General features: G+C 34.5%; 3 protein-coding genes across 4 annotated transcripts; 2 read left to right on the top strand and 1 right to left on the bottom strand.

The window, feature by feature from the left end:
• Positions 1-470: 470 nt before the first annotated feature.
• On the top strand, positions 471-6,562 carry LOC110427233 (RNA-binding (RRM/RBD/RNP motifs) family protein). Its single transcript, XM_021442709.2, has 9 exons — positions 471-718; positions 1,280-1,459; positions 1,556-1,631; positions 2,825-2,954; positions 3,074-3,188; positions 4,728-4,819; positions 4,918-4,987; positions 5,091-5,173; positions 6,166-6,562. Exons 1-9 carry the CDS (start codon positions 575-577, stop codon positions 6,260-6,262), a joined length of 987 nt encoding a protein of 328 aa, XP_021298384.1. The 5' UTR covers positions 471-574; the 3' UTR covers positions 6,263-6,562.
• A 6,589-nt stretch (positions 6,563-13,151) lies between these two features.
• Positions 13,152-17,185, top strand: LOC110427356 (uncharacterized). Of its 2 annotated transcripts, XM_021442844.1 has the most exons (3): positions 13,152-13,218; positions 13,355-16,484; positions 16,572-17,185. In XM_021442844.1, the coding sequence occupies exons 2-3, from the start codon at positions 13,499-13,501 to the stop codon at positions 16,916-16,918; spliced, it is 3,333 nt and encodes a 1,110-aa protein (XP_021298519.1). In that variant the 5' UTR covers positions 13,152-13,218; positions 13,355-13,498; the 3' UTR covers positions 16,919-17,185. The 2 variants fall into 2 exon arrangements, with proteins under 2 accessions (XP_021298519.1, XP_021298518.1); XM_021442843.2 differs by having other exon boundaries at positions 13,163-16,484.
• Positions 17,186-17,562: 377 nt separating this feature from the next.
• On the bottom strand, positions 17,563-25,016 carry EXO84B (exocyst complex component 84B). Its single transcript, XM_021442588.1, has 7 exons — positions 24,626-25,016; positions 24,416-24,513; positions 21,308-22,364; positions 20,047-20,559; positions 19,445-19,633; positions 19,224-19,360; positions 17,563-18,085 (listed from the first exon to the last, which is right to left on the bottom strand). The coding sequence occupies exons 1-7, from the start codon at positions 24,776-24,778 to the stop codon at positions 17,932-17,934; spliced, it is 2,301 nt and encodes a 766-aa protein (XP_021298263.1). The 5' UTR covers positions 24,779-25,016; the 3' UTR covers positions 17,563-17,931.
• Positions 25,017-25,425: the final 409 nt, after the last annotated feature.

Raw genomic sequence — 25,425 nt, 5'->3', positions numbered from 1 at the left:
AAAACTTAAAGTGTTAAGGTATTTTACTTTAAAATAAAAATGCATAAATTTGATTAAATTAATAAAAAAATAAAATCTTATTTGAATTTTATTGAATAATTTAAACTTTTTATAGATATTATGACATAAAAAAAGTAATTACTAAATTTTAATTTTTCATAATTAAAAAAATAAAAACGACTAAAATGAAAAAAACACATATTCATAAATCGAATCAAATCCAATTTGATGGCTTAAAATGCAAGCACCCAACTGGATCTATCAATTTAAGTTTATTATTAGTATGTTAAAAAAATAATTTTTACATTGATATTTTAATAATTTTAAATAATTTAGCCTAAAAATTATATTTAGGACCCGGTTTAAGTCGGACCAGACCCAAGTGCTACACGGGTAGCCGCTCCGTCCTACCAACTAACGATGGAGCAGGCAGGCTTAGGTCCATTTACTTAATTTTATCGTCTCTGTCATTTCATTTACCTTTTTATTGTTAGTTTCTCGTCCTCTTATTTCTCTATTTTCATGCTCCTCTCGACCTCGAGTTTTGGTTTAGGGTTTCAATCGAGATCTTGACATGGCGGGTGCTGGAATCCACCCATATCACCAGCAATGGCCGCCGGCACCAGCACCTCCGCCCCCACCAGCCGCAGCAGCAGCCGCTCCTCCACCACCTCCTTCTGTCCATCATCCTCCTCCACCTGCTCCCTCTCATGACGAGGTCAACTCCCTTTCTCTCACTCGATTTACTCCATTCAGGCCATAGATTTGAGTCTGAATTGTAGGATTTGATGGTAATCGGACCTTATTTATAAGTGATTAGAAATATAATAGTTTCTTTCCGCTCAGCTTAGCTTTGTAGATGCCATTTCTTTTCTCTTTCAAATCGTTTGTATATAGGTGAGTTCACATGGATATTGAGGTTCCAATTTGTATTTGCTTTTTTCTTTTCGAAAATTAAAATAATATTTTTTAATAATTAAAAATGAATATTTATGCTAATCTATGATTTGGTTTTTATAGCTGCGACACGCTTCTATTTTAATGTGCATTACAGTGTAATTATTTGTTCGTGTTTAAGTGAATGAATGTTTTTGGCTTGCTTGTTAGCAACTTTTGAAGAAGTAACAACAAAATAGAGCCTTATTTTTGTGTAGAAATGTGCACGTTTATGTACGTGTGCAAATACTTTTGGAGGACTTATTTTTTGTTTACATGTACAAGTTCTTTGGACTTTCCTTCGATATTGGAAAGCTAAAAGAAAATTTTGTTCTGAGTTCAGGTTCGGACTATCTTCATTACGGGTCTTCCTGAAGATGTTAAAGAGAGAGAGCTACAGAATTTGCTGAGATGGCTTCCGGGTTATGAGGCTTCGCAAGTGAACTACAAGGGAGAAAAGCCCATGGGTTTTGCTCTCTTCTCAAGTGCACAACTTGCAGTTGCTGCAAAAGATTCCCTTCAGGTGTTATAAATTATTTAATTGGCGTTTTTATTTTAACCATCTGATACAATCCTTCTTTTTGGAAGCACTGATTGTGTTTGATTCTGGGGGTATTAGGACATGGTTTTTGATGCTGAGTCAAAGTCAGTATTGCACATAGAGATGGCCAAGAAGAATCTATTTGTTAAAAGAGGTGAGTCATCATTTAACACCTTGGCCTCAATGCCAGAGTGAAAAAGACTTTGCTTAGTTATCAAGAAACATATAGACAGATTGTTTTATTCTGGAGATAAATTCGTGCAAAACATATAAATTGGTTTGAAGTAATCCTGAAAAATGAAAGACAATGAGATGATGGTTCAAAGAACAGAAGAGGACTGAGAAAGGAAATTTGAGGAAATTTGAAAGTAGTGCATTTATTGGTTTGAATGTGACTGAAATATTGTCAATACTTTTTAGTTACAGGATTGATTTTAGATGTATGCTTTGGAGATTCTTCTGATATTTTTGATCTGTAGTGTTAAAATTCAGTCAATAAAGAAAATTGGGAATAGTAAAAGAAGTAAATAAATATTTGTTAGCGTTTTATTGTAATGATTATTTTTGGTTTGTTTGTAGCTTACTCGTCCGATCTATGCACCAATGAAGTTGAATGTTTTATTCTAAAACAGCTATTCTCTCTTGGGAACTAATCCAAAATTGGAAAAATTCCATTTAGGTAGCTGATTTTTTCAACCAATATTTTTCTTTTTCTATTTCTTAATTTTCTGGCCTTTTTCTTTGTTTTCCCTATGGTAATGTGGAGCAATATCATAAGTTTTGACAAAAAGGAGCTAGAATTCTGGAAATCGTGGGCCAAATGGCAGGAAGAAGTTTTTCAGTTGTCACTTGTTTGGATTTTTATTTGGGCTTTTTTTTTCTATGTTGAAATTTGATTTTATTGATTAAGGTCTGTACGGTTTGAAGTTTCACATTGAAGAGTCCTAATATCGTCTTCTGAAGTTTATTTATCCCCACAGGAATTAGATCTTTAGTTGACTGTTCCAGCTTATTATTTTGATGCACATGAATAATTCCTATTTTTAAAATGTCATATTGTAGTTCCCAATACTCATTGACTACTGGTTAATTAATTATTTGCTTCCAGGATTTCTGTACTTAGTTCTTGTTTTCAAAATCCTAATATAAATAGTGGAATATCCTTTTACTTTGAAAAGCCTTTATGATATAATATTGGCCTTTGGTTATTGACCACTTAATAGGTGGGAATGTGTGTGCGGTGTGCATGAGTGAGTGAGAGGGATAGGCGTAGTAATCTGATAAAATTTCAATGCAAATTGTGCTAAATCAAGATCATACTTTTATTTTGTGATGTTTATTCTGTAGGTATAGTAGCAGATTCTAATGCATATGATCAAAGCAAACGATTGCGAACTGGTGGTGATTATTCGCACAGTGCTTATACAACTCCATCTCCTTTTCACCCTCCTCCTGCTCCTGTTTGGGGACCACACGGGTAAGAAGCTATGCCAGAATGTTGGATACTGCTATGGTCAAAGTTTGCTTAGCCGAAAATAATTTCAGCTGTAGTTACTGCATTTCTTATAAGTTAAACATTTGGTGTATTTGGCTTAGGTATATGGCTCCAACTCCTCCTCCATATGATCCATATGGAGGTTATCCTGTTCCTCCAGTACCAATGCCAACCCCTGCTCCTGTACCAGCTCCTAGCAGTTACGTGCCTGTTCAGGTAATTTCTATGTGCCACATGCCATTTCTTCCATGGCTTAGATTTTGTGTCAATTTTGATTGTCCCTTTAGGTCCTTCTAAATTATGTAAATGGCACGTTTTTACTATTTATTTAATAATAATTGACTTTGATGAAAAATATTAGTTCATTATCATATACCTGGCTTTATAATGAACTTCAACTGAAAAGTTGGCTTGTTGGACACTGGAGATATGACCCTTGTGCCCAATGCTTTTGTGGATAATTGTTAGTCAACGGAGAGCTTGCAACTTATGAGGATGCTATTCATTCTTTCTGAGAAACTGACATGCAGCATCCATCATGTGCAGTTTTCCCTGGAAGCCAATGAAAACTAATTCATACTTAAATATACATACTCACCATTATAGATCATTATGTACCAAAAGAACATTTAAAATCATCAAAAATACTTTTATGCAGCCATGTTTTCTGTTTATGAATTTCTGGCAGTTGCGATGTTGGACTTCCCTTGTTTGGTTAAGGCCTGTTTAGTAGCATGGAGTACTGTGGTGGGAGGGCTCCTCACTGCCCTGGACCCCTGATTTTTCACTGGAACCAACAGGCTCTTAGTGTGCTACTTGTGTCTGTGTCCACCAGTCATCTGTTATTAAGTTTTCCTTATGGTTGTTGGTATATTGTACGTGTTGCATGTCCAAGTATATACAAATGATATCAATTTTATTGTCCACTATTGGCTAGCCTTTTTGTCCTTAATATATTTTTCTTTTTTAAATCTCATTTTTAACGGATAGAACTGTTATCATTCTATCATCACTACCTAATATGTTTCGCTAGACTAAGCTATCGTTTTTGATCTTGGAAGATATTTTCTATGATTATTAGTACAAGTTGGATCTTAGATTATGAAACATCCAGGCTTTGCATTTCGCAAGGCTTAAAATTTTCGTTATGCATTTCTAACAACCAAGGGTGAATGTGTTTCTTCAAATTCTGCATATGCAAGAAAGATCCTCCTTTTAAGACTCTTCTATCCTGAAAATATTTCCTCTTTGTCTTGGCCAATATTCTGACACCCCTAGCTTGCAACCTGCCTTTTTTTATGTTTTAGAAAGGAAAGGGGATGGGGAGGGCTCCAATGTGGATGTAATAATTGCAGTAGTAAAGAATTTATATTCTGTAGAAGAGATTGACAAATTTGATGAGGTTCAGATTTGCTGCATTTTCTGAAATTTTCTTGGAGAAGAATTTTCTAATAGAGGAACATGCCTGAGCTGAACTTGAAGAAATACCTTAGCTGGCGTATCATAGCTGTTTGATTGTGTATTAGGGTAATATATTGCTATAACAAGGGCATTTTCTTCTATGGCTGTTTGATTCTCTCAAGTCTCAAGTTTCCAATCCTTGTTATAAGTAGGGTATTTTTATTTCATATAGTTTGAAGTGGTATGATTATTTTTCCTATTATGATACATCCAGCAGTTGGTTGTCAAATGAGTAACCAAGTAAATTTTACAGGTTCTTCGTTATTTTGTTTTTAACAAATTTTTTGTTGGCAGAATACCAAAGATAACCCTCCTTGCAATACCTTATTTATTGGCAATCTTGGAGAGAATATTAATGAGGAAGAACTAAGGGGCCTATTCAGTGTGTAAGAATGTCTTAATCCCTGGCTAGTTTATGAGCTGTTTTATTTCTTATGTAACTTTTCAGTTGCTCACTGATTTCATACTTCTGCTGTACATGCAGTCAACCTGGTTTTAAGCAAATGAAGATCTTGAGACAAGAAAGGCATACTGTTTGCTTTATAGAGTTTGAAGTAAGTTTCTTCTCTTAATCTACTTGGATGCAATCGATTATTCATGGAATGAAAATTTCTTGGGTATTTCCGTAAGCTTAGAGTTTGTTTCCCCAACTTGCAGGATGTCAATACTGCAACCAATGTGCACCACAATTTACAGGGTGCTGTGATCCCTAGTTCTGGTTCTGTTGGCATGCGAATACAGTATCCTTTTTGCATTATGTCATGGCTTTACTGTTTTAAATAATCTTGTTTTCGCTTTCTTTATTCTGTCAACTGTTGCATATTTATCGGTGCTGTGTGCATGTGCTATTTCATGGGAATGTGTCTTCAATGTGACAATCCGACAGGTTGTCTACCTAATAATTACCCCTTGTACTGCTTCTTGTTAATCTCAGTGTAGGTTAGAAGATGACATTCCACGAACATCTCCATTTTAGATGAACACGATATGTTTTTAATGTCGAATTTTTATTCTAAGAACTTCAATCTATGCTTTCGGTCCTTTTAAGAAGGGTTGGGGTGATAAACTTATAATTTCTCATAATTTTTTTATATTAGCTTTATAATTCATATATTTAGTCATCAGAAATTAATAATTGAATTACAAGTTATCTTTTATTGTGATGTGTGTGAAAAAGATCAATTTATAGTCAATTATGTATTATTTTAAAACATTAAAATACATTCTTATATACTGAATGCTTTGTTGTATTTACATTTCTTGTGCATCACACATATTCAAAACTAGTCATTGTACTTATTATACTTTGTTTTGATAATGTGCAAGATATAAACAAATTATATATAAGAAATCACTTTAGAAGGAGAAAAAATAAAAAAAAATAAAGTATGCATAGTTGAAAAATTGTATATATCATGTAAATCTAGTTTTTTGGAAAGTAAAGCATTACGTAAATATTGGTTTTTTTGAAAGAAGAATTTTAAAAATGTTGAATGCTAATAAAAGAAATTAAGAAAATCAAGGGGGCCAAGTTAAACTAAATAAGAAAAGTGAAAAAACTTCCATGGGGCTAAATAAGAGTTTGTAAGAAGCCAGGGGGCTCCATTCCACTCCCTTACCCCCCTGGCACCATCCTTGTTTTGGTGATGTTATTAGCTTACATATTTCATTCATAACTTTTGTAATATGAAGGCCTATTTGAAGATGGTTTTCTTTCTTGACTTCAAAATAGATATTCTAAGAATCCTTTTGGTAAAAGGAAGGACTCTGGTCATCCAATTGCTTCCCCTGGTGCAAATGGTGCTCCACCAGCAATGACTTACCAGTAGATCAAGGGGATGTTCTCTGTTTTCTGTGCTCCGACAAATACAACTGTTACATGCTAGGATGCATCTTGCAGCTGTTGCATGCATCCATCTCATTGTCAACATCAGCATTAGCATCTCTTCTCATGTGTTTGAATGCACATAGTTGTTTCATGAACACACCATTTGCTCATGTTATATCAATTTACCTAAGACATGCATTTGTCTGCAGCATGCGTTATGGCAGGTTAACTTTATAGGGTTTGAGATAACTTTTAACATTTGTAGAAGTAGCACATTATCTACAGTTTTGGTTATTTTGCGTGCTATTCTACCTCATATTAAACATTGACCATACCATGATGCCGGACTACTGTTGTCCTATATTAGGTTCAACCGCATCACGCAGCATACATCTGAAGTTTGATTTAAATACATTACATTACTAACATGACATTCAAAGATAATCCTCAGCTTCATTTCATGGCAGTATTTTGATTTAAAAAGCGTAGAAAATCATACCATTTTTCATTCTCTGTACGTTTAGTTGTTAGAGCCATTGCCGTAGCCATAGACACTATTCGTTCCAGTCAAGTGGAAAAAAATGATTACCATGTTTTTACCATATTAGGGTCTTCAAAGCATAACTATAGGAACAATTTGGAAAGATGTATGCCACTGTGATCTAAATACATTACATTAATAACATGACATTGTAAGATAATCCTAATTTTCATATCATTACACTACGATGATCTGAAAAAGCGGTAGGAAAGCATAGCATTGCTCATTTATTATGAGGAAGTATTATCACCATAGCCATAGCCTTAGGCACACCATATGCTTCCAGTCAAGTGAAAGGACGATTACCATCTTGCTAGCATTTATTTGTAAGGTCTTCAAAGCATAATTTTAAGGGCATTAGAAAGATGTATGCCGCTGTGATTTATATGCAGGATAAGCTACTCTGTATGAGCGTTGAGGTGAAGAGTACTTCAGCTGATATGATTGTTTCAGGTAATGTTTTAGTGGTAGTCAAGAGTCGAAACATCCCCATGTGGATGTTCAGTTGACAGCTCTTAGGTTGCAACGTGTGTCGAGGTTGTTCTATGTTCTAACTGCCAGTTTTCCATTGCTCTTTATTTTGGAAGAACTCTTGGGTCTCTCTTCTACCTTCTTCTTTGTAAATGGTACTTGATGATGCTGTGGGTTAAAGGAGTTGTGTGCACAGGGCGCAAGCATAGTGTAGTAGGGTGAAAAGAAATGGGAAAAATGGTAAAAAGGACATGGGACAGTTAATGTTTTGCACTTGCAGTGAATGAAAACAATTTTCTAACAGTGATTGACTGGTTTGTTTTGAATCCTTCAGTTATAGACTAATTAACCTAATACTTCTAACTATTTATGGTGGTTTTTGACTTAGTGTGGATCTAGCTGAGCTGTTCCATTTTTCATAGCAACATACTTAGCCATTATTATTATTACAATAGTGAAGTCGGCCAGAGCTATTGGCAGAGTGGTTAGTCCCACCTCCCCTCCCTTATGGATGGGAGAGGTTAATCCTGCGGCTCTGACCTTAGTCTTGCCTTCTAAGTTTTAAGGGGGTCAGCTCTGCTCTCGCTTTATAACCCACAAAGGTTATTTTAATTAAATATAGAAAAATTTTGACTAAGAAATGTTAAATTGGGACTCAACAGTATGTTTGGTTGGGGAATGGCTCTATTTTGAAGAAACATTTGTTCCTTTGTTTGATCAAGGAATTGTTACTTGTAATCTTTATTCCCAGAATCACTCGATATCAAAGGTTAGTTAATCCCAACCTCTCTAGCACAAAATTTGCTATACCATGGGTGGGGGAATAATTGATAAGATAAAAATTCTGTTTATAAAAAAACAAAAAAAAATAAATGAAAAAGATTAATTTTTTAATTATATGTTATAAAAATTAATAGTTTAAATTTAAAAATTATTTAAATTTATCAATATTTAATCATAGTAATGATTAAACTGTAGATAAATATTAAAATTTAAAAGATCTATTTTAAATAAGTTCTAAATTACTAATATTTTAAAAATAAAATAAAAATAGATAATTATATGTTATTATAAAAGGTATTTTTATTATTTATTATTTATTTTTTAAAATTATTCTTATCAATCAAATATTGTAATAAATCATTATAGTAATTTTTATTTTATTTTGTTAATCAAATTATATAATAATATTTTTATTTTATTTTTATAGAATATTAATTTTATATTATTTTATTGCATTCTATTCCCTAAATACAAGAGGAAAGGGTATTTCAAATGAGACTTATCTCGATTTATTGAATTTATAAATTACGTTTATTGTTGAAAAATTTAAATTATGATTATTCATAAAAGAAAAAAGGATTAATGTAGAATAGGTAATAGAATGGGGCCGACCGAATTTTACAAGCAACATATAATTTAAATTTAAAATATATTTACAAATATTAAAATTCTCTCTCTCTCTCTCTCTCTCTGTATATATATATATATAAAGAGGAGTCGGACGCAATAAGAAGTGTGAAACGGTTGACTGATGAGAGCAAAGCGAAAGCATTTATTGATTTTCATATTAAACTAATTAAATTGGAAAATATAGCACGCCAAACACTCATTCCCCTTTGTTTTTACTGAATAAATTTGAGCTTTTCAGTTGAAGTGGACTGCTATGAACTGGTCCAGTCTGTGTCCTCACGTTCCAGCCTCCGCACTCTTTCCATTGTTTCCCTTTTAAAAGGCAGAAAGCAAGAAGAGTCTTGGTCTTCCCTGGCTTATTCTCGCATCAACAACAAGACAACAAGAAGGGACAATCTCCAACGAATTAAAATTTAATTAGTTAAGTGTGAATTTTATCTAAACCTGTTTTTTAATTATTTTCTTAATCTGTTTAACGTGTCATTTCATTATTTTTTTAATTAACATATTACGGATATCCTCTTTATTCTTAATTAATATTTTATGAAAAATTTTTGTTTATAAACATAATAAATTATTAATTTTTATTCAAAAAAATTATCAAAATATTCTCCAAAAAAATAAAAAGCCTTCTCCATCACGTTCCAGCTTCAGGTGTCCAGAGAGTGTAAGTGAAATGTATCCATTAACGTAGTTACTATGGCAGTTAAAAGGTATAAATCAGCACAAAATCATGGCGCTGCTGATTCCTTCTTTCAACCTTATGAAGCGGAGAGATGAAATCTATCATAAAGAAAAAAGTAAGGGAGGAGTTAATCAATTTTTATTAAAAAGTTAAAAATTAAAAAAATTAAAAATTAAATTTTTTAAAATTAATATATTAAATTTAATCATTAATAATCAAAAAATTTATAATAAACAATAATTTTATATAACATGTAAATCAAAAGAAAAAAAAAACTTATAATAGATAATAGTACTTTAGAAAAATTTTATTTGACAATCATAATATTTTTTTAATATAAATAATTAAATTATTTATAAAAAACTTATCATTTATTTTATTTCTAAATCTTATCTTTCTCAATATAATCAACTAAAAAATTAATGTAGTCAACATCAATATTTTTATTTTATTATATTTAAGTTTATAACACTAAATATTAAACTATAATGCATAAAATAGAAATAGTTAAATATGATATACAGAATTAATAATTTTTTTTTATATTCAAGATAATTTTTTTAACTAAATATAAAATATAAAGCGTATTAAAAATATATACTCAAGATAATTTTTTTTATATAATTAGAATTAATAAAAAAATATATTAATGAAATTTTAAACAACAACCAATAATGCAACACTAGAACTTATATTTGAGAATTATATAAATAATAATTTTTTAAATTTTAAAAATTAAAATCACTAAAAATAAATCCATATAACAGAAAAAAAAAACAATGACAAATAGGAAATATAATCTATAAATCACAAAAAAAAATGGTTCATGATTCATATAAATTTTAAAAAAAATTTATAGAAACTTAAAATATATGAGTAAATAGAATATAATTGAAAAACATAAATAATAATAATATAAATAAAAAAATTAAATAAAAACTTTACCATTTTATAATTTCATAACAAAAAACAGAAAAGAAAAGAGGGAAAGATTGGCGGAGAAATTTAAAGATTTAAAAATTTGAATAAAATTGGATGAAATTTGTAAAATTATTTTATTATTTTTTAATTATATTAATTATTTAAAGTAAAACATGGAAAAGACAGGGACAAGTTACAGTCCCTATTGGAAATGGGTACTACCAACTAAGACAAAACATGTCCTTATCTCGTTCTCTTTTCTCCCTCCGTTTCTTCAAAAGCAAAATAATGAAAGTTGTAAAACTTTTTAAACTAAAAACCTGCATTCCCCACCTGTTGCAGGAACCCGCGTTGAAAATGGTGGAATTTCGACTCACACCCATCATCCAACTCAAGAACCTGCATTTCTATTCTTTCTCTTAACTACTTCTATTGCTGGATATTGTTCCTTCAGCAGAATAATCTCACGAGTGTGCTCCCAGCATTTGCAGAAATTACAATTCAAATTTTGCACGCATGGACATCAGTGAAAATAAGATCACTGGTGCAGTTCCATCGAGCTTGTGGAACTGTAGAAATCTCACTTCCATAAATTTCAGCTCACAGGATTTATGATGTAGACAAGGAACCAAGGAAAAGACCTACAATGAGAGATGCAGTGAGGCAACTGTTAAACTCAAATATCACCTGAGTGTAGTCAGCAGCATAAATTTTGCATTGAACGTCATTATTTGAACAACACTTCCATAATTTTAATTGAATCATCCATGCAAGCTTTTTTCTCTTACATCTTTCCCAAATTGTTCCTTTAATTATGCTTTGAAGACCCTGATATGTTGAAAACATGGTAATCATTTTTTTTCACTTGACTGGACATCGAATAGTGTCTATGGCTACCGCAATAGTTCTAACAGTTTCACCTACAGAATGAAAAATGGTATCATTTTCTACGTTCTTTAAATCGAAATACTGCCATGGTGTTCTTTGAATGTCATGTCATGTTCTTAATGTAATGTATTTAAATCAAACTCCAGATGTATGTGCGTGATGGGGTTGAACCTAATATAGGACAACAGTAGTCCAGCATCATGGTATGGTCAATGTTGAATATGAGGTAGAATAGCACGCAAAATAACCAAAACTGTAGATAATGTGCTTCTTCTACAAATGATAAAAGTTATCTCAAACCCTATAGAGAGTTAACCTGCCATAACGCATGCTGCAGACAAATGCATGTCTTAGGTAAATTGATACAACGTGAGCAAATGGTGTGTTCATGAAACACATGAGAAAGAGATGCTAATGCTGATGTTGACAATGAAAATGGATGGCATGCAACAGCTGCAAGATGCATCCTAGCATGTAGCAGGTCGTGTTTGTAGGAGCATAGGAAACAGAGAACACCCCCTTGATCTACTGGTAAGTTACCATTGCTGGTGGAGCATCATTTACACCAGGGGAAGCAATGGGATGACCTGAGTCCCTTTCTTTTACCAAAAGGATTATTAGAATATCTATTTTGAAGTCAAGAAAGAAAACCATCAAGCTAATAACATAACCAAAATAGGGATGGTGCTACGTGCGACCATTACTCTTTCTTTAAACGATTAATTTGATAGGATATGCAGCATCATCGCTTATAAGTTTTTTAAAAATTTCTTTATCAATTCAAACTCGATTTTAAATTGAAGCGCTAGACGTGACCCCTAAGAGAGCTAAAGAAAATGAAATAGGGCTCCTTGACATCTCCGTTTTCTAAAAATTTATATTTATGTAGTATATGTAATTTCTCAATTATACATAATTTATTTTTTTTTTATTTTTTCTTCTTCTAAAATTATTTCTTATATATATTTTGTTTATATCTCGCATGCTATCAAAACTAAGTATAATAACTACAATGACTAGTTTTGAATATGTGTGATGCACAAGAAATGTAAATACAACAAAGCACTCGGTATATAAGAATGTATTTTAATGTTTTTAAAATAATGCTAATATAAATTATAAAGCTAATATAAAAATAATTATGAATACAAATATTAAATATATTTAATTTAAATGGGTAAGAATTTAGAGGAGTGGGAGTCAATGTGAATGAGACAATGCAAAACCTGGTTTACATAGTTGGGAAGTCTCAAGTGTGAAACTGTTGACTAACGAAAGCCAAAGCCAAAGCCGAAGCATTTATTTAATTTTAGATTTAATTTATTAAATTTAATATTAAAGCACGCCAAGCACTCATTCCCTTTTGTTTTTATTACTAAATAAATAAATAAGAGGTTTTGAGTTGGAAGTGGAGTCCTACTTCTCATTTGTCTTCTGCCCTAGTACTCTCACATCATCACTAAGGGACAATTTCCCAAGATTTTAATTAATTAATTAATTAACCATGAATTTTACCTAATTCTTTTTTATTATTTTATTTTATTTTATTTTAACATATCTTGGATTTTTTTTCTTAATTAATATTTTAATTTATTTTATTTGCACATAAGTTAAACAAAATAAAATATTAATGGTTGTAAATCATTTAATGGATAAATTCAAGGTCGTCCTTATGGCAGTTAGAAGTTATAGTCAATACAATAATCATGGTGCTGATGATTGCACTAAACCCACTCCTTTTCAAGCTTAATGGGGCTGAGAGATAATGAAGGAAATGTGTCAGAAAGAAAAGGGAAAAGGATAGGTAATGTCTGTGAGAAAGTGAAACATGAAGGACAGGAGAAGTTGAGTTACAGTCCCTCGAGGTAAGTATTGGAATTGGAAATGGTACCACACACTCTCACATGTCCTTATCATTCTTTCATTCTCCTTTCTCACTTTATTTTTTTGGTCCCAAAGCAAAATCAGGAAGCAGCTTCTGTAACTCTTTAACTAAATACCTGCATTCCCACCTGTTGCAGAAGCCGCGTTGAAAATGGTAGAGTTTAGATTCACACCCAGCACCCAATCCACCGTCTCTATTTATATTCATTACCAAATCACTGCAAGAACCTGAGTTTTCTTCTTTTCTTCGTATACTTGTTCATTCTCCTCTCTTTCTCTCTCTCTCTCAGGGAGGGTTACTGGGTTACTTCCAAGTAATGCTTGCTGGGGTGTTTTCAGCTCTCATCAACTTACAGTCTTGAGCTCGAACTAGCAAGGTGGAACTGGAAGGTAACAATCTCTCCTGTTGTTAAGAGTTAGAGTTTTGGAAAAAAATGATCAATAATAAGTGTCTCCTGTTATTGTTGTTATGCTGCTGCTTTTCAATACAAAACAGTAGTACTGTTTTTGGGTTGAATTCTGATGGGGAAACTCTCTTGTCTCTACTCTCCCACTGGTCATCCGTGCCTTCTTCCATAACCTCCACATGGAATGCTTCTCACCCAAATCCATGCAAATGGCTTGGGATTGCTTGTGACAATACCAACCATGTCCTCACTCTTAACCTTACCGGTTTAGCCATTTCTGGCCAACTGGGTCCTCAGATTGCTGGTTTGAGCCGATTGAGAACCCTTGATTTGAGCAGTAATAATTTCTCTGGTGCTATACCTTCAGGTTTGGCCAGCTGCTCTTCCCTTGTTCATTTGGATTTGTCCGTAAATGGGTTTACTGGACCCATTCCTGACAGCTTCAACTACTTGCAAAAGTTGAGCTTCCTAAACTTGTATTCTAACTCCTTGAGCGGTGCAATACCAGAATCATTGTTTCAACTTACATGTTTGGAGTATGTGTATTTGAATGATAACAACTTAAGTGGTTTCATTCCTATGAATGTTGGCAACTTGAGTAAGGTTGTGGTTCTCTATTTATTTAATAATAGGTTGTCGGGTACCATTCCTGAGTCTTTAGGGAATTGTACTAAACTGCAAGAACTTTATTTGGGTGGGAATCAGTTGGTGGGGGTTTTGCCCCACAGTCTTAACAATCTTCAAAACCTCATCTATTTAGATGTCAGCCTAAACAAGTTCCAGGGCGTCATTCCCTTAGGTTCCGGCAACTGCAAGAATTTGAGTGTTTTGGATTTGTCATTCAACAGCTTTAGTGGGGGTCTTCCACCTGGGTTAGCCAATTGTAGTAGCTTGACAGAGTTGGTTGCTGTGCATAGTAACTTAACAGGTGTTATTCCCTCTTCCTTAGGCTTCCTGGATCGGCTAGTGAAACTTGACCTTTCTGAAAATCGTTTGTCAGGGAAAATTCCACCTGAACTTGGGAAATGCAAGTCTCTGCAAAGACTGCTATTGTATGACAACCAACTCGAGGGGGAAATTCCAAATGAATTGGGTATGCTAAGTGAATTGCATGACCTTGAACTGTTTATCAATCATTTGACTGGTGAGATTCCAATTAGCATTTGGAGGATTCCAAGCTTAGAGTATCTCCTTGTATATAGTAACAATCTTACCGGGGAGTTGCCTTCAGTGCTCACTGAGCTCAAGCTACTGAAAAACATTTCATTATATGACAATCAGTTCTTTGGGGTCATACCTCAAAATCTGGGAATCAATGCTAGCTTACAGCAGTTGGATTTCACTAATAACAAGTTCACTGGTGCAATTCCTCCAAATCTTTGCTCTCGGAAGAAACTTAGGGTGCTTAATTTGGGTCAAAATCAGCTTCATGGTAGTGTAACTGCTGATATTGGAGGCTGTAAAACTCTCTGGAGATTGATCCTTAAGCAGAATAATCTCACGGGTGTGCTCCCAGTATTTGCAGAAAATCCAAACCTTGCACACATGGACATCAGTGAAAATAAGATCACTGGTGCAGTTCCCTCGAGCTTGGGGAACTGTAGAAATCTCACTTCCATAAATTTGTCCATGAATCAGCTCACAGGATTTATACCTTCGGAGTTAGGAAATCTGGCAGATCTTCAGACTCTCTATATTTCCCACAACCTTTTAGAAGGTTCTTTGCCATCTCAGTTGTCAAATTGCAGCAAATTGGAAAAGTTTGATGTGAGTTTCAATGCACTGAATGGTTCAGTTCCGCATGCTTTTACAAGCTGGAAACATTTGTCCACTCTGATTTTAAGCGAAAATCATTTTACCGGAGGCATTCCGTCTTTCTTGTCAGAATTTGAAATGGTTTCAGAGCTACAGCTCGGTGGAAACCCCTTTGGTGGCAAGATTCCCTCATCTATTGGAGCAATGAAGAATTTGATTTACGCCTTAAATCTCAGCAGTAATGGAGTGACTGGTGAAATTCCTTCAGAGCTAGGAAATTTGTTCAAGCTTGTCAGTTTGGATATTTCTCGTAATAATTTGACAGGAACTTTAACAGTTCTTGATGGAATGGATTCCTTGGTTGACGTTAACATTTCTTACAATCACTTCACTGGTCCACTACCAGGAACACTGATGAATTTTGTGAACTCATCTCCATCATCTTTCCTGGGCAATCCCGGCTTATGCATCGATTGTCAACCATCAGGTGCATCAGGCAGCAGGACTTGCCCTGGAAACAACTATCTTAATCGTTGTAATAATCGATTGAGGAGTCAGAAGGGCCTTAGCAAAGTGGAAGTTGCAATGATAGCCCTTGGTTCCTCTCTGGTCGTGGTAGTGCTTCTTCTTGTCGTTTTGATGTTCGTTTTCTGCAGAAAAAGAAAGCAAGAACTCGGGGTCTATGCTGAAGAAGGCCCGTCTGCCTTACTCAACAAAGTGATGGAGGCTACTGAGAATCTCAATGACAGGTATATGATAGGCAGAGGGGCACATGGAGTTGTTTATAGGGCATCACTGAGTCCAGGGAATGATTTTGCTGTTAAAAAGATTATGCTGACAAAGCATAAACGAGGGAGCCTAAGTATGGTCAGAGAGATTCAAACCATAGGGAAAGTTAAGCACCGAAACCTGATCAGGTTGGAAGACTTTTGGTTAAGAAAAGATTATGGTTTAATCTTATACAGGTACATGCAGAATGGGAGCCTTCATGACGTTTTACATGCAATTAATCCTGCACGAATCCTGGACTGGAGTGTCCGCTATAGGATTGCAGTTGGAACGGCGCATGGATTAGAATATCTCCATTATGACTGTGATCCTGCTATAGTTCATCGAGACATCAAGCCGGAAAACATCCTCCTGGACTCCGACATGGAGCCTCATATCTCTGATTTCGGAATTGCTAAGCTTCTGGATCAGTCTGCTCCTTCAGAACCATCTACCTTGCTTGTGGGCACTATTGGATACATTGCTCCAGGTAATTCTTCCTCTGCAAAACCTTGGTAAATTACGATTTTTTCTCTTTTATTCGTTAAGCTTACTAAAATTACATGGCTTTTGACAGAGAATGCATTTACAGCTACCCGGAGCAAGGAGTCGGATGTATATAGCTATGGGGTTGTTTTGCTTGAGCTGATAACCAGAAAGAGGGCATTGGATCCATCATTCAAGGGAGAGACAGATATTGTGGGGTGGATTAGGTCTGTTTGGAGCCCCACAGAAGATATAAATAGGATTGCTGATTCAGGCCTGATGGATGAGTTTACTGAATCAGAGATCAGGTATCAGGTAATTGATGTGCTTTTGGTAGCTTTGAGATGTACTGAAAAGGAACCAAGCAAAAGACCTACAATGAGAGGTGTAGTGAGGCAACTGTTAAACTCAAATATCACTGAGAGAAGCAAACATTAGCTTCGGTTTCTTGAATGTAGACAGCAGCATAAATTTTGTAGCCTGGTTTTCTGCCATCTTATGTGCATTCAGTGTCATTATTTTTATAGGTTTAATTGAATCATGCAGGCAAGCCTTTTTCCCTTGCTGTCTTAACTCATATCACCTTAAAGTTTGAAGGGATGGCCACTGCCCACTGAAACTTTTTTCCTAGAAAAGTGATGGCCGTTGTTAAAGACCAACTCAGAAGCCTATTACAGAGACCTTATTATGTCCTTGTTTATCAAAAAAGAATACTAAAATTGCATGGGTTCAAGCCCATCTAATTGTTGAGTATATGTTTGCCTTTCCAAAACCAAATCAAATAAGATTTATATTTAATACATGCTATCTTATCAACCAATCAAATGTTATCATCTTGTTAATACAATAAATTTAAAAATGAAAAATCTTAACCAATAAATATTTATAATCTTATACTCTAATTAAATAATAATATATAAATATTATACATTAACAATACATTAAATATAAATTTTGAAAACATATTTTAACCGACTTAACTCAAGCGATAAGAGCAAGCAGGAAAGACTTCAGATAGAGATATCTCGTACTCAAATAATAATAATAAATGAACGACACAAGATTTTAATTTGAATACATAATTAAATGAATAGACGAACGATTTAAACCATATTATCAAAGAATTATACATGATTAGTTCCCGGAAATTAATAAAAAAAAATAAAGCAATCAACATTTACATAATCACGACTCACTCAAACCAAAATATAAGGTAACTGCAAAGAAGAAGGGAAGGGAAGGGGGAGGACCGTAGGATTCGCTGAATCCTAACTTTATGACCATGATTCATGCATACATCAACCCTAGGAAAAGAATAAGGAAGGTTAAAAGAAGAATTAACTGTGAAAAAAAAAAATTTAAATGCCTTACTATGAATACAGGGATCTGCCTGGGGAGATCCATTTACCAATTCTGTTAGCTGTCAAATATACAAAGGTGGAAACTTATGCCTAGGAACTCCCATGCGATCTGACAGATGACATTGATTGTGCTGAAACGGAGGCAGTAGGGCTATTTAGATCCCGGTCAGCTTTTGGCTTTCCGCTTAATCTTTCTATTGCATCTTGACAAACGTCGTTGAACCAGTCATCATCAGGCAGCACGCTGACAGAAAAAAAATGAAAACCAAATGCTTCAATGGCAATACCATATATTTGCCGAAATTTACTAACAGAAAAACCAACTAACGTCTATTGGAAGAGAAAAAAAAACTGGGGGGAGGGGGTCAAGCTATTAAGTATACAGCAATTCATGCGAATTTCCGACACTTGTACGTGCATCTAACAATTTTTCAGTATGGGATTCCCATCTTCCTGTTCAATCCAACAATGTTAAATACACGGTATCAACAAGAACCGCAGTTTTCCCCATCTAAAAACGCCTAAAACCCAGAAAAACCTTATTAAGCTCGGCAGCTCACCCTCACTCTTTTTCTATGTCTTGCTCTTTCTACAAAGATCAGAAGTTATAAGACCCTAATAGGAAAATTCTAAAAAAAAAAACCCAAAAACTTCACTTTTTATGCCAACACAGTAAAAAAAAAAAGAAAGAATCGGTACATAAAAGGTAAAGGCATAAAGCAGCGCGTAAAATGCAATATTAACAAAAAAGATAACTAAGGTTCATCAAGAACTGGTACAGAAAAGGTAAAGGCATAAAACAGATCCTTGGTGTAAGCCTATTGTGATGGGAACTCAATACTTGCAAATGAGACCCCATTGGTCAGGAATTGTGTTCCAGCTGTTTCCTAGTGCTGTTGAATTTGCTCTCTCTTGTGTCCTTAATGTCGGGTTCATTGATGCTTTGAGTTTTGGATGAACCGTATGACTTTTTTGGTATAGTGGGGAATGAGGCAAGGGGATAGCCTTATGTTGATGGAGGTTGCAGGGGTCATTAATGTGTCTGGTCTCCAGTCACTAGATCTTTTGAATAGTATGTGGGAGAGAATTTGGTGAAGATTCTAGGCAGTTATTCTTAACTTTAGAGAGTAACAGACATGAATCACTTTGTTCCTTCCGAGGGGTAAAGTTTTTACTTACCTCTGTTTTCAATATACCATGAAATTTCAAAAAAAAAAAAAAAAGTGAACTATGAAATTGGTTGTACCAATATTATGCAGCCATGTAGAATAGACAAGCATTCTAGAGTTGGGAAGCCTAAGGATGCGTATAATTTATGAGAAACAGCTTATAAATTTAATAATGATAATAATAATAATAACAAAAGAACTATCATAACATACCTATAAGGATCCATCCCTGTAGCAGCAAATGCAGCCATGGCTTTAGCTATTATTTCATTGACAACTCTATGCAAATTCCTTGATAGGTACCGGCCTTGGGAAGCAAAGCATATGACAAATTTTATATCCAGATAAAACTGCAAATAGACAAGAAATAGTTCAATTTTAACAATCCAATACAAATGCAAAAGCACAAAAGGAATGATAACAAGTTTACATGCCTGTTGTAAACCAAGTGGACCTAAAGGCCTTGGTCCTTCCTCAATATCATCCCAAAAGCTTTGATCTTCTGAGAGCCATATGATGACAGTTTCTGTAAGTCGCATCAATAGCAATGTAGCAAATCTTTCCCTTCCTACAAACATATCTGCTGCCAGGCTAGCCATCCTGTTTAGTTTTGCAAAGAGTTCCTGAATTGTAAAAACATATCATGACAACGTGGTCAGAATTCTCAAACCACATAGCATAGAGAAAATTAAAGTAAAATATCACATAAAAAATGAATGAAAGCCCATTAAACACCCAAAACCTATGCTGTAAATAGAAAGCAAAGAATAATATATAAACAGGTAGAATGAGCATGCATGAGACTCCAAGCATCCATGCATCGAGGAAGAAATCTGAATCTGAAGTGCGAAATAAGAATTATAACCTTACAAACAAGATACTATGAGATGTTAAATGCGAAGACAATGGTTAAAGTAAAACACACCTGTTTAAACTAGGTGGCTTTGAGCCACAAACAACAATTAAAGGAAACAATATTCCAACTACCAAGAGAACCAGGTATAATGAAATATATATAAAAGAATGGTAAAATCACCTGAAATATTAGAGATGGAAACCACTCCACCTCATCTGCAGTACCATCCATATTAATGTACATTTCTGCAGTAAGATGGCTATCACCCTCTTCCGTGAAAATGAGATCTAGGGCATGTTGTTGACAAAATGTATTCTTTAGTCTCTCAACTGAACTCACAAGGCGCCTCTTCCATTCTCGTTGCTCAGGATGACGGTTTTGCCTTTCTGAAGTTCTTCTACGGTGGTCATCCTTGTAACTAGCCTGATTTGGGGAAAGCTTCATGGCTGCACGTGGGAGAAGTTCATCTGCCAATAATGATGCATTCGCTAGCAAAGCAATTTGTTGGGCCTCAGTCTCAGCCATTCGCACAATTTTATTTCCAGTACCTTCAAAGGTTGCATCTTCATCCATTGAACCAGGTAATGCTTTTATGAGCATGTTTACATATGAGTTAAACACCTGAAACAACCCTTCCAGTGTTTGCCCTCCCAACTGCATGCTTAATAGTGGTCCAACATCCTCAAAGAACTCCTATAAGTGCAAGCAGAGTAGACATCACAATAAGTCAAAGAATATAATGCCATTACATAACAAAATGAACCAAGAGAGATGCATAAAACATCAATCTACAAACAAATGCCATCCACAATTTCCTATGTGGCTATGTCCAATCTCCACCAATGATCTTACAAACAAATGCCATCCACCTCTAATTTTCCTTCACAGACGAACAACTAGAATTTCTCTGGCTACAACCCACTGAACCTACTCTTTTCCATATTTCAACCTATTTAATCTAACCAAAAACATTCCATAAAGCCCCATCAACACTTGTGAGCTCCCTAAGCCCAAAGGATCCTGACACCATTGGAGAACACAAATTTGGAACAGTGAATTTGAATAGATGAAATGCCAAAAGATTTATGAGTGAAAAGACTAATTGGGACCAACTAAAAAAGGCACCCTGAATATTTAAACAAAAGTAGTTTCAAAACCTGCAGAACCAAAAAAAAGTATGCTAAATTAGGTATCAAATTGCTAGTATCTTAACCACAAGATTTGCCTTGCAATTTGGAATCCAATTATCAGGCTAAAGAACCACTTTAAGAAAAGTTATTCCCTTCATCCATGATTTATCAAAAAGTGAAGGTAGATAACAAGATCAAATTCAAAAAAAAAAAAGGAAAAAAAAAGCACAAACAGGTCAGTCAGATATGCATGTGCAAGTATACACACATAACAAAGACAAGATACATTTCTATCAAATTAAACTGTTCACCTGGACCATTGAATTGAATCGATGAGCACTACTTGTTAGTTTATGCTGAAATGCTGTTGTATTACCAAGGGATGCACTAGAGGGCCAGCCAGATTGACGAGTACCACCTGGGGGATATGTTAGCACCCAATCATCAGCAGCAGCCAGAGCTGCAGTGCTTTCTTCAATTCTTTTCAGATTAGCATCAAGCGCTTGCTCAACACTAGGCCTAAAGAGTTTCAAGAGCACAGGACAAAGTGCCAAACCACGAGCTTCCAACAATGAGCAATGACCTAAAGCTATCTGAACACACTCTGCAGCTGCCCTTAGACCACCAGCAGCTGCTGAAGAAGCCAATGCATGTCTTTTAACAAGATGGGCAAAAGCCTCCGTTTGCTTTGTTGCCCACATTACAAGCTCTGAACTATAAGCTGGTTCCTTGCCAAAAATAGCCAAGGAATCACTAGCAGCTTGAGCAATAGCAGAGAACACCAACTGTGAAAGGGCAGCAGTATATGCTCCTCCATATGAGGTGCTTGATGGGCGAAGGCTAAGCATGTTATATTGATATCTTTGGAAGTGTGCATTAAGGAGTAAAGTATGAGCACGTGGTCCATCACCTAGCTTTTTAAGAGCCAATATTGATGCACGAAGTTCAGCACCGCGTGTAGAAGGTTGACAAGCAGCTTCAGCGAGTTGGTCAGCCAACTTTTGCTTGCGCTCTATAATAGCAGACTCTAGAGATGTAAGTGCCAAAGGACTCAATGAATTTGTTTCCCTTGCTTCAGCAACTGCACGTTCTCCTTCATCAAGGGCTGCCAGAGCTTCATCTACTCTCTTCTCAGCTAACAAAACATCCAGGAGATCAGGGAATTCAGCTGACCATTTCTCCAGATCTGAAGGTTCACTATCTTCAATATTCAACAAGCCATTAGCAGTAGGGCCTTCAGAAGCTTTGGGGGACAATGAATCTATATGAACTCCCTCAGCCAAACCATGAATTAATGTTGCCTGCGTCGAAAGCAGCTTTCTTATAGATGAAAGCTCTCCTTCTAAATCGGATATTTCTTTAGACGTGCTGCAAGAACAAAGCCCACATGTCTTAAAATCCAAAATCCATCTAGTTTTTAAACAATGACAGCGGCTTCTAAAGACTAATATCATCAATAGCAGGTAAATTTATCAACACCCCATCCCCCTTCCCTTCCGGGGGCAACAACAAAGAAGTTTTACTTTCAACACCTCTACGTTTACAACTCCCCAACCCCACTTGGATCCTGAAGTTTCAGACCTCTACAACTTCTATGAATGTAAACAAATTACTGGTCTCTTAATACTGAGAACACATAAAAATCCGCATAAATTCAAACAGAAAGAAAAAAAAAAAAAAACTAATTAGTTGCTAGATGCAACAAACATTCAAACACTGTCTTCAATACCTTTTTCTAGTAATCTCAATAAAATCAATGGCAACCTCTACATCTATAAACTGCATCCCTTTGGACAAAAATAAAGAGTATAAAATGAAGTGTCCACAATAGGCACTGAATTTCAGCTAACAGAACAATTTTCAGTGAGAGAGAGAATATAAAAACAAATGCAATGCTGACAAAACAATGATTCTCGTTTAACCAACAGAAAACAACATAATATAGCAAATAATGAGAAGAAAAAATTTTGGAAAACTTTCTTCTTCATACAGACAAAGCCAACAGAATTGATAAAGCTTCAAACTTGATTTAGCATATAGTTTCCCTTTTTTAAAAGGAAAAAAGGCCACAGACTACATAAATTTATTTCAAACATAGTTCCTACACATTGTGTTTAAAGTTAGTATTAGGCCATTACCACATAAGCACCTCCAGCAACCCCTAGAAAAATGAAATCCATGTGCAAATAATATATCTGTAGTCTGAGTTTCAAGAAACTGAAATCCATGTGCTCACTTCTAAAGCACATACCTCTTGTGGAATTACACTTCTGTCTGTCCTTTGATGTGAGGTTCTTAGATCTATGGAATTCTATCAAATACCATAGCATTAAGTAGGATTTCAAAACAAATGGTAGGGTGATAGAAAACAACCTTTCTGCTTCCAATTTCCAGTTTACTAGTAAATTTACATTTTTGCATATTCTTGATCCAGCCTAGCAAGCATACAACACATCAGGCGCATATGCAGTACAGACCAGGATACTCACACCAGATAACTCAATAATACTTTCCATGATTTTTCTCACAATTAAAATGCATAGAAAACCAGCTGAAGATGCAATAATGGAGTGACTTTATCATATACGCAAAGGACTTCTCTCCTCTGCACTCAATCCAGGGTGTACTTCTGCAAAGGTTTAATTATTACTTGCTCAGCCAGTCTTTGGCCCAAACTCCAAAGCTTAAGATTTAAAGTTCTGTCTGGTTGTTACTTTTGCTGCTAGCTTTATTGCTTCAACTAACAAAGCAATAAGTACATTTGGATTCAAAAGCAACCAATATGTTTGAAGAATTAAAACAAAAATTTAACTTTCATAGATAACATAAATGCATGATCTTTTATTTGCATAAGAAAATTATGTTTGAACAACATTACATTTGAGCCATATGTTCACTTTCAATCAAATAAAATTATGCCTAGCACTCTTTGCTTCTACTTTGTAGAAAATTTGGTGGAAGTAAAACGCACACAAGAAAAGCAAGTAGCAAAACAAGATAAAGCCCGCATGGTTTATCCACCAATGGTTTTGTGCTTCATTTGATGCACATAGAATTTCTGATTTCATCTTTGGTGGGAAGGACATTTTTCTTGTTTTCACAAGATGTAGTGAGACGAATCCTTAATTGAAATGCAATAAGCAAGAATCAAATGAAATTGGGTCAATAAGAACCACTAATTATGAACATTACAACGGAGATCGTATACCCTAAACAGGCAATCACTATGACCAAATGCTAATGGCTGAGGTTAGTATTTAGCATTGGACAAACTACTAGGTAGAGGAAATGCAAATGATCGAATAAATTTATTATTTTCCTTTTTCAAGTTTCCATAATCATGATTAAACAACAATTAACTAATTAATTAGCAACGACAACAACAAATATAGTGGACTAGAGGAAGGCCAAAACGTTACCGTATAAACGCGGAATAATTAGCATATACACTTTTACGCATTTCTTCAGCAGAAGCTCTCTTCAAATCCAATAGATAAGAACATAATTGCCTTATTTCCTATTCAGAATTAAATCATTAATCAGAGTTTAACATTCAAATTTTGAATTAAAAAAACTTAAAAAGTAGTAAATAAATAGATTAGAAGAAGAAGAAAGAAATGGCGAGAAACCTTGTCGTTGAGAGAACACTTGGACTGAACAAAAGCATCGGCGTCAAACTTATCGGATTTGAAAACGTTCAGGCCTTCCTCGATTTTAGCGCCGTTTTCTTTCGCAGCTCCCGCCGTCGCTCGCGTGGACCGTCCCGTTTTCGCCGTCGCCATTTCTCTTCCTCTTTCCTCTTGGGTCTTATGTTGCCGTCAACTGAAATCAGATCGGAAAATGAGGCTTTAGGGCAGGCAAAGGCAATTATTGGGATTGAAATGGAGAAAGTGAGAAAAGGAAAATGGATCTAAGGGCAGCTTGGGAATTTTAGACGAGTCCAGCCATGGAACCACAGTTGGTGGGAAGGCAGCAGGTGGGTGCAAAGAAAAGAGAAAAAAAAAAGAGTCCTTGGGGGCGGCGTAGCTAGATTTTTACCTGGTTAAAGTAACTTTAATCTACTTTTAATATCTAAAAGTATCTTTAAATTATTTAAATAAATTTTATTTTTTTATTTTAAATTAAATAATTTTTATAAATAATAATTAATTATCTAATTAAAAACTTTTTATTATTTTATATTATATGTTATTAATTGGGTAAGCTGACATGTAATAATAACAGATGATGTTAATGACATAAGGATATAATTATGTAATATTTTTTATATTATATATTTATAATATGAAATATATAATAGTGTTTATTATTTTATTTAATATAATATTGATATATGATAATAAATAATGATATTAATGATATAATAATATAATTATATAATTTTTTTTTATTATATGTTAATGTTACATTATGACATGAAATGTATGAA

Source organism: Theobroma umbraticum, unplaced genomic scaffold, assembly GCF_002168275.2.
Source record: "Theobroma umbraticum cultivar Fairchild unplaced genomic scaffold, ASM216827v3 scaffold_228.0, whole genome shotgun sequence".
Taxonomy (NCBI): domain Eukaryota; kingdom Viridiplantae; phylum Streptophyta; class Magnoliopsida; order Malvales; family Malvaceae; genus Theobroma; species Theobroma umbraticum.
This window is presented reverse-complemented; position numbering and strand designations above follow the sequence as displayed.

What these genes read in the sequence shown, in the direction of transcription:
- EXO84B (XM_021442588.1), bottom strand. Translation starts at nt 24,778, where the DNA reads ATGGCGACGGCGAAAACGGGACGGTCCACGCGAGCGACGGCGGGAGCT. An exon ending in GATTCAATTCAATGGTCCAG is followed by an intron (nt 20,560 to 21,307) that starts GTGAACAGTTTA and finishes TTGCACTTATAG; the next exon opens with GAGTTCTTTGAGGATGTTGG. An exon ending in TTCCATCTCTAATATTTCAG is followed by an intron (nt 19,634 to 20,046) that starts GTGATTTTACCA and finishes TTTACAATTCAG; the next exon opens with GAACTCTTTGCAAAACTAAA.
- LOC110427356 (XM_021442844.1), top strand. Translation starts at nt 13,499, where the DNA reads ATGATCAATAATAAGTGTCTCCTGTTATTGTTGTTATGCTGCTGCTTT. An exon ending in TATTGGATACATTGCTCCAG is followed by an intron (nt 16,485 to 16,571) that starts GTAATTCTTCCT and finishes GGCTTTTGACAG; the next exon opens with AGAATGCATTTACAGCTACC.
- LOC110427233 (XM_021442709.2), top strand. Translation starts at nt 575, where the DNA reads ATGGCGGGTGCTGGAATCCACCCATATCACCAGCAATGGCCGCCGGCA. An exon ending in CTGCTCCCTCTCATGACGAG is followed by an intron (nt 719 to 1,279) that starts GTCAACTCCCTT and finishes TTCTGAGTTCAG; the next exon opens with GTTCGGACTATCTTCATTAC. An exon ending in CCTGTTTGGGGACCACACGG is followed by an intron (nt 2,955 to 3,073) that starts GTAAGAAGCTAT and finishes TATTTGGCTTAG; the next exon opens with GTATATGGCTCCAACTCCTC.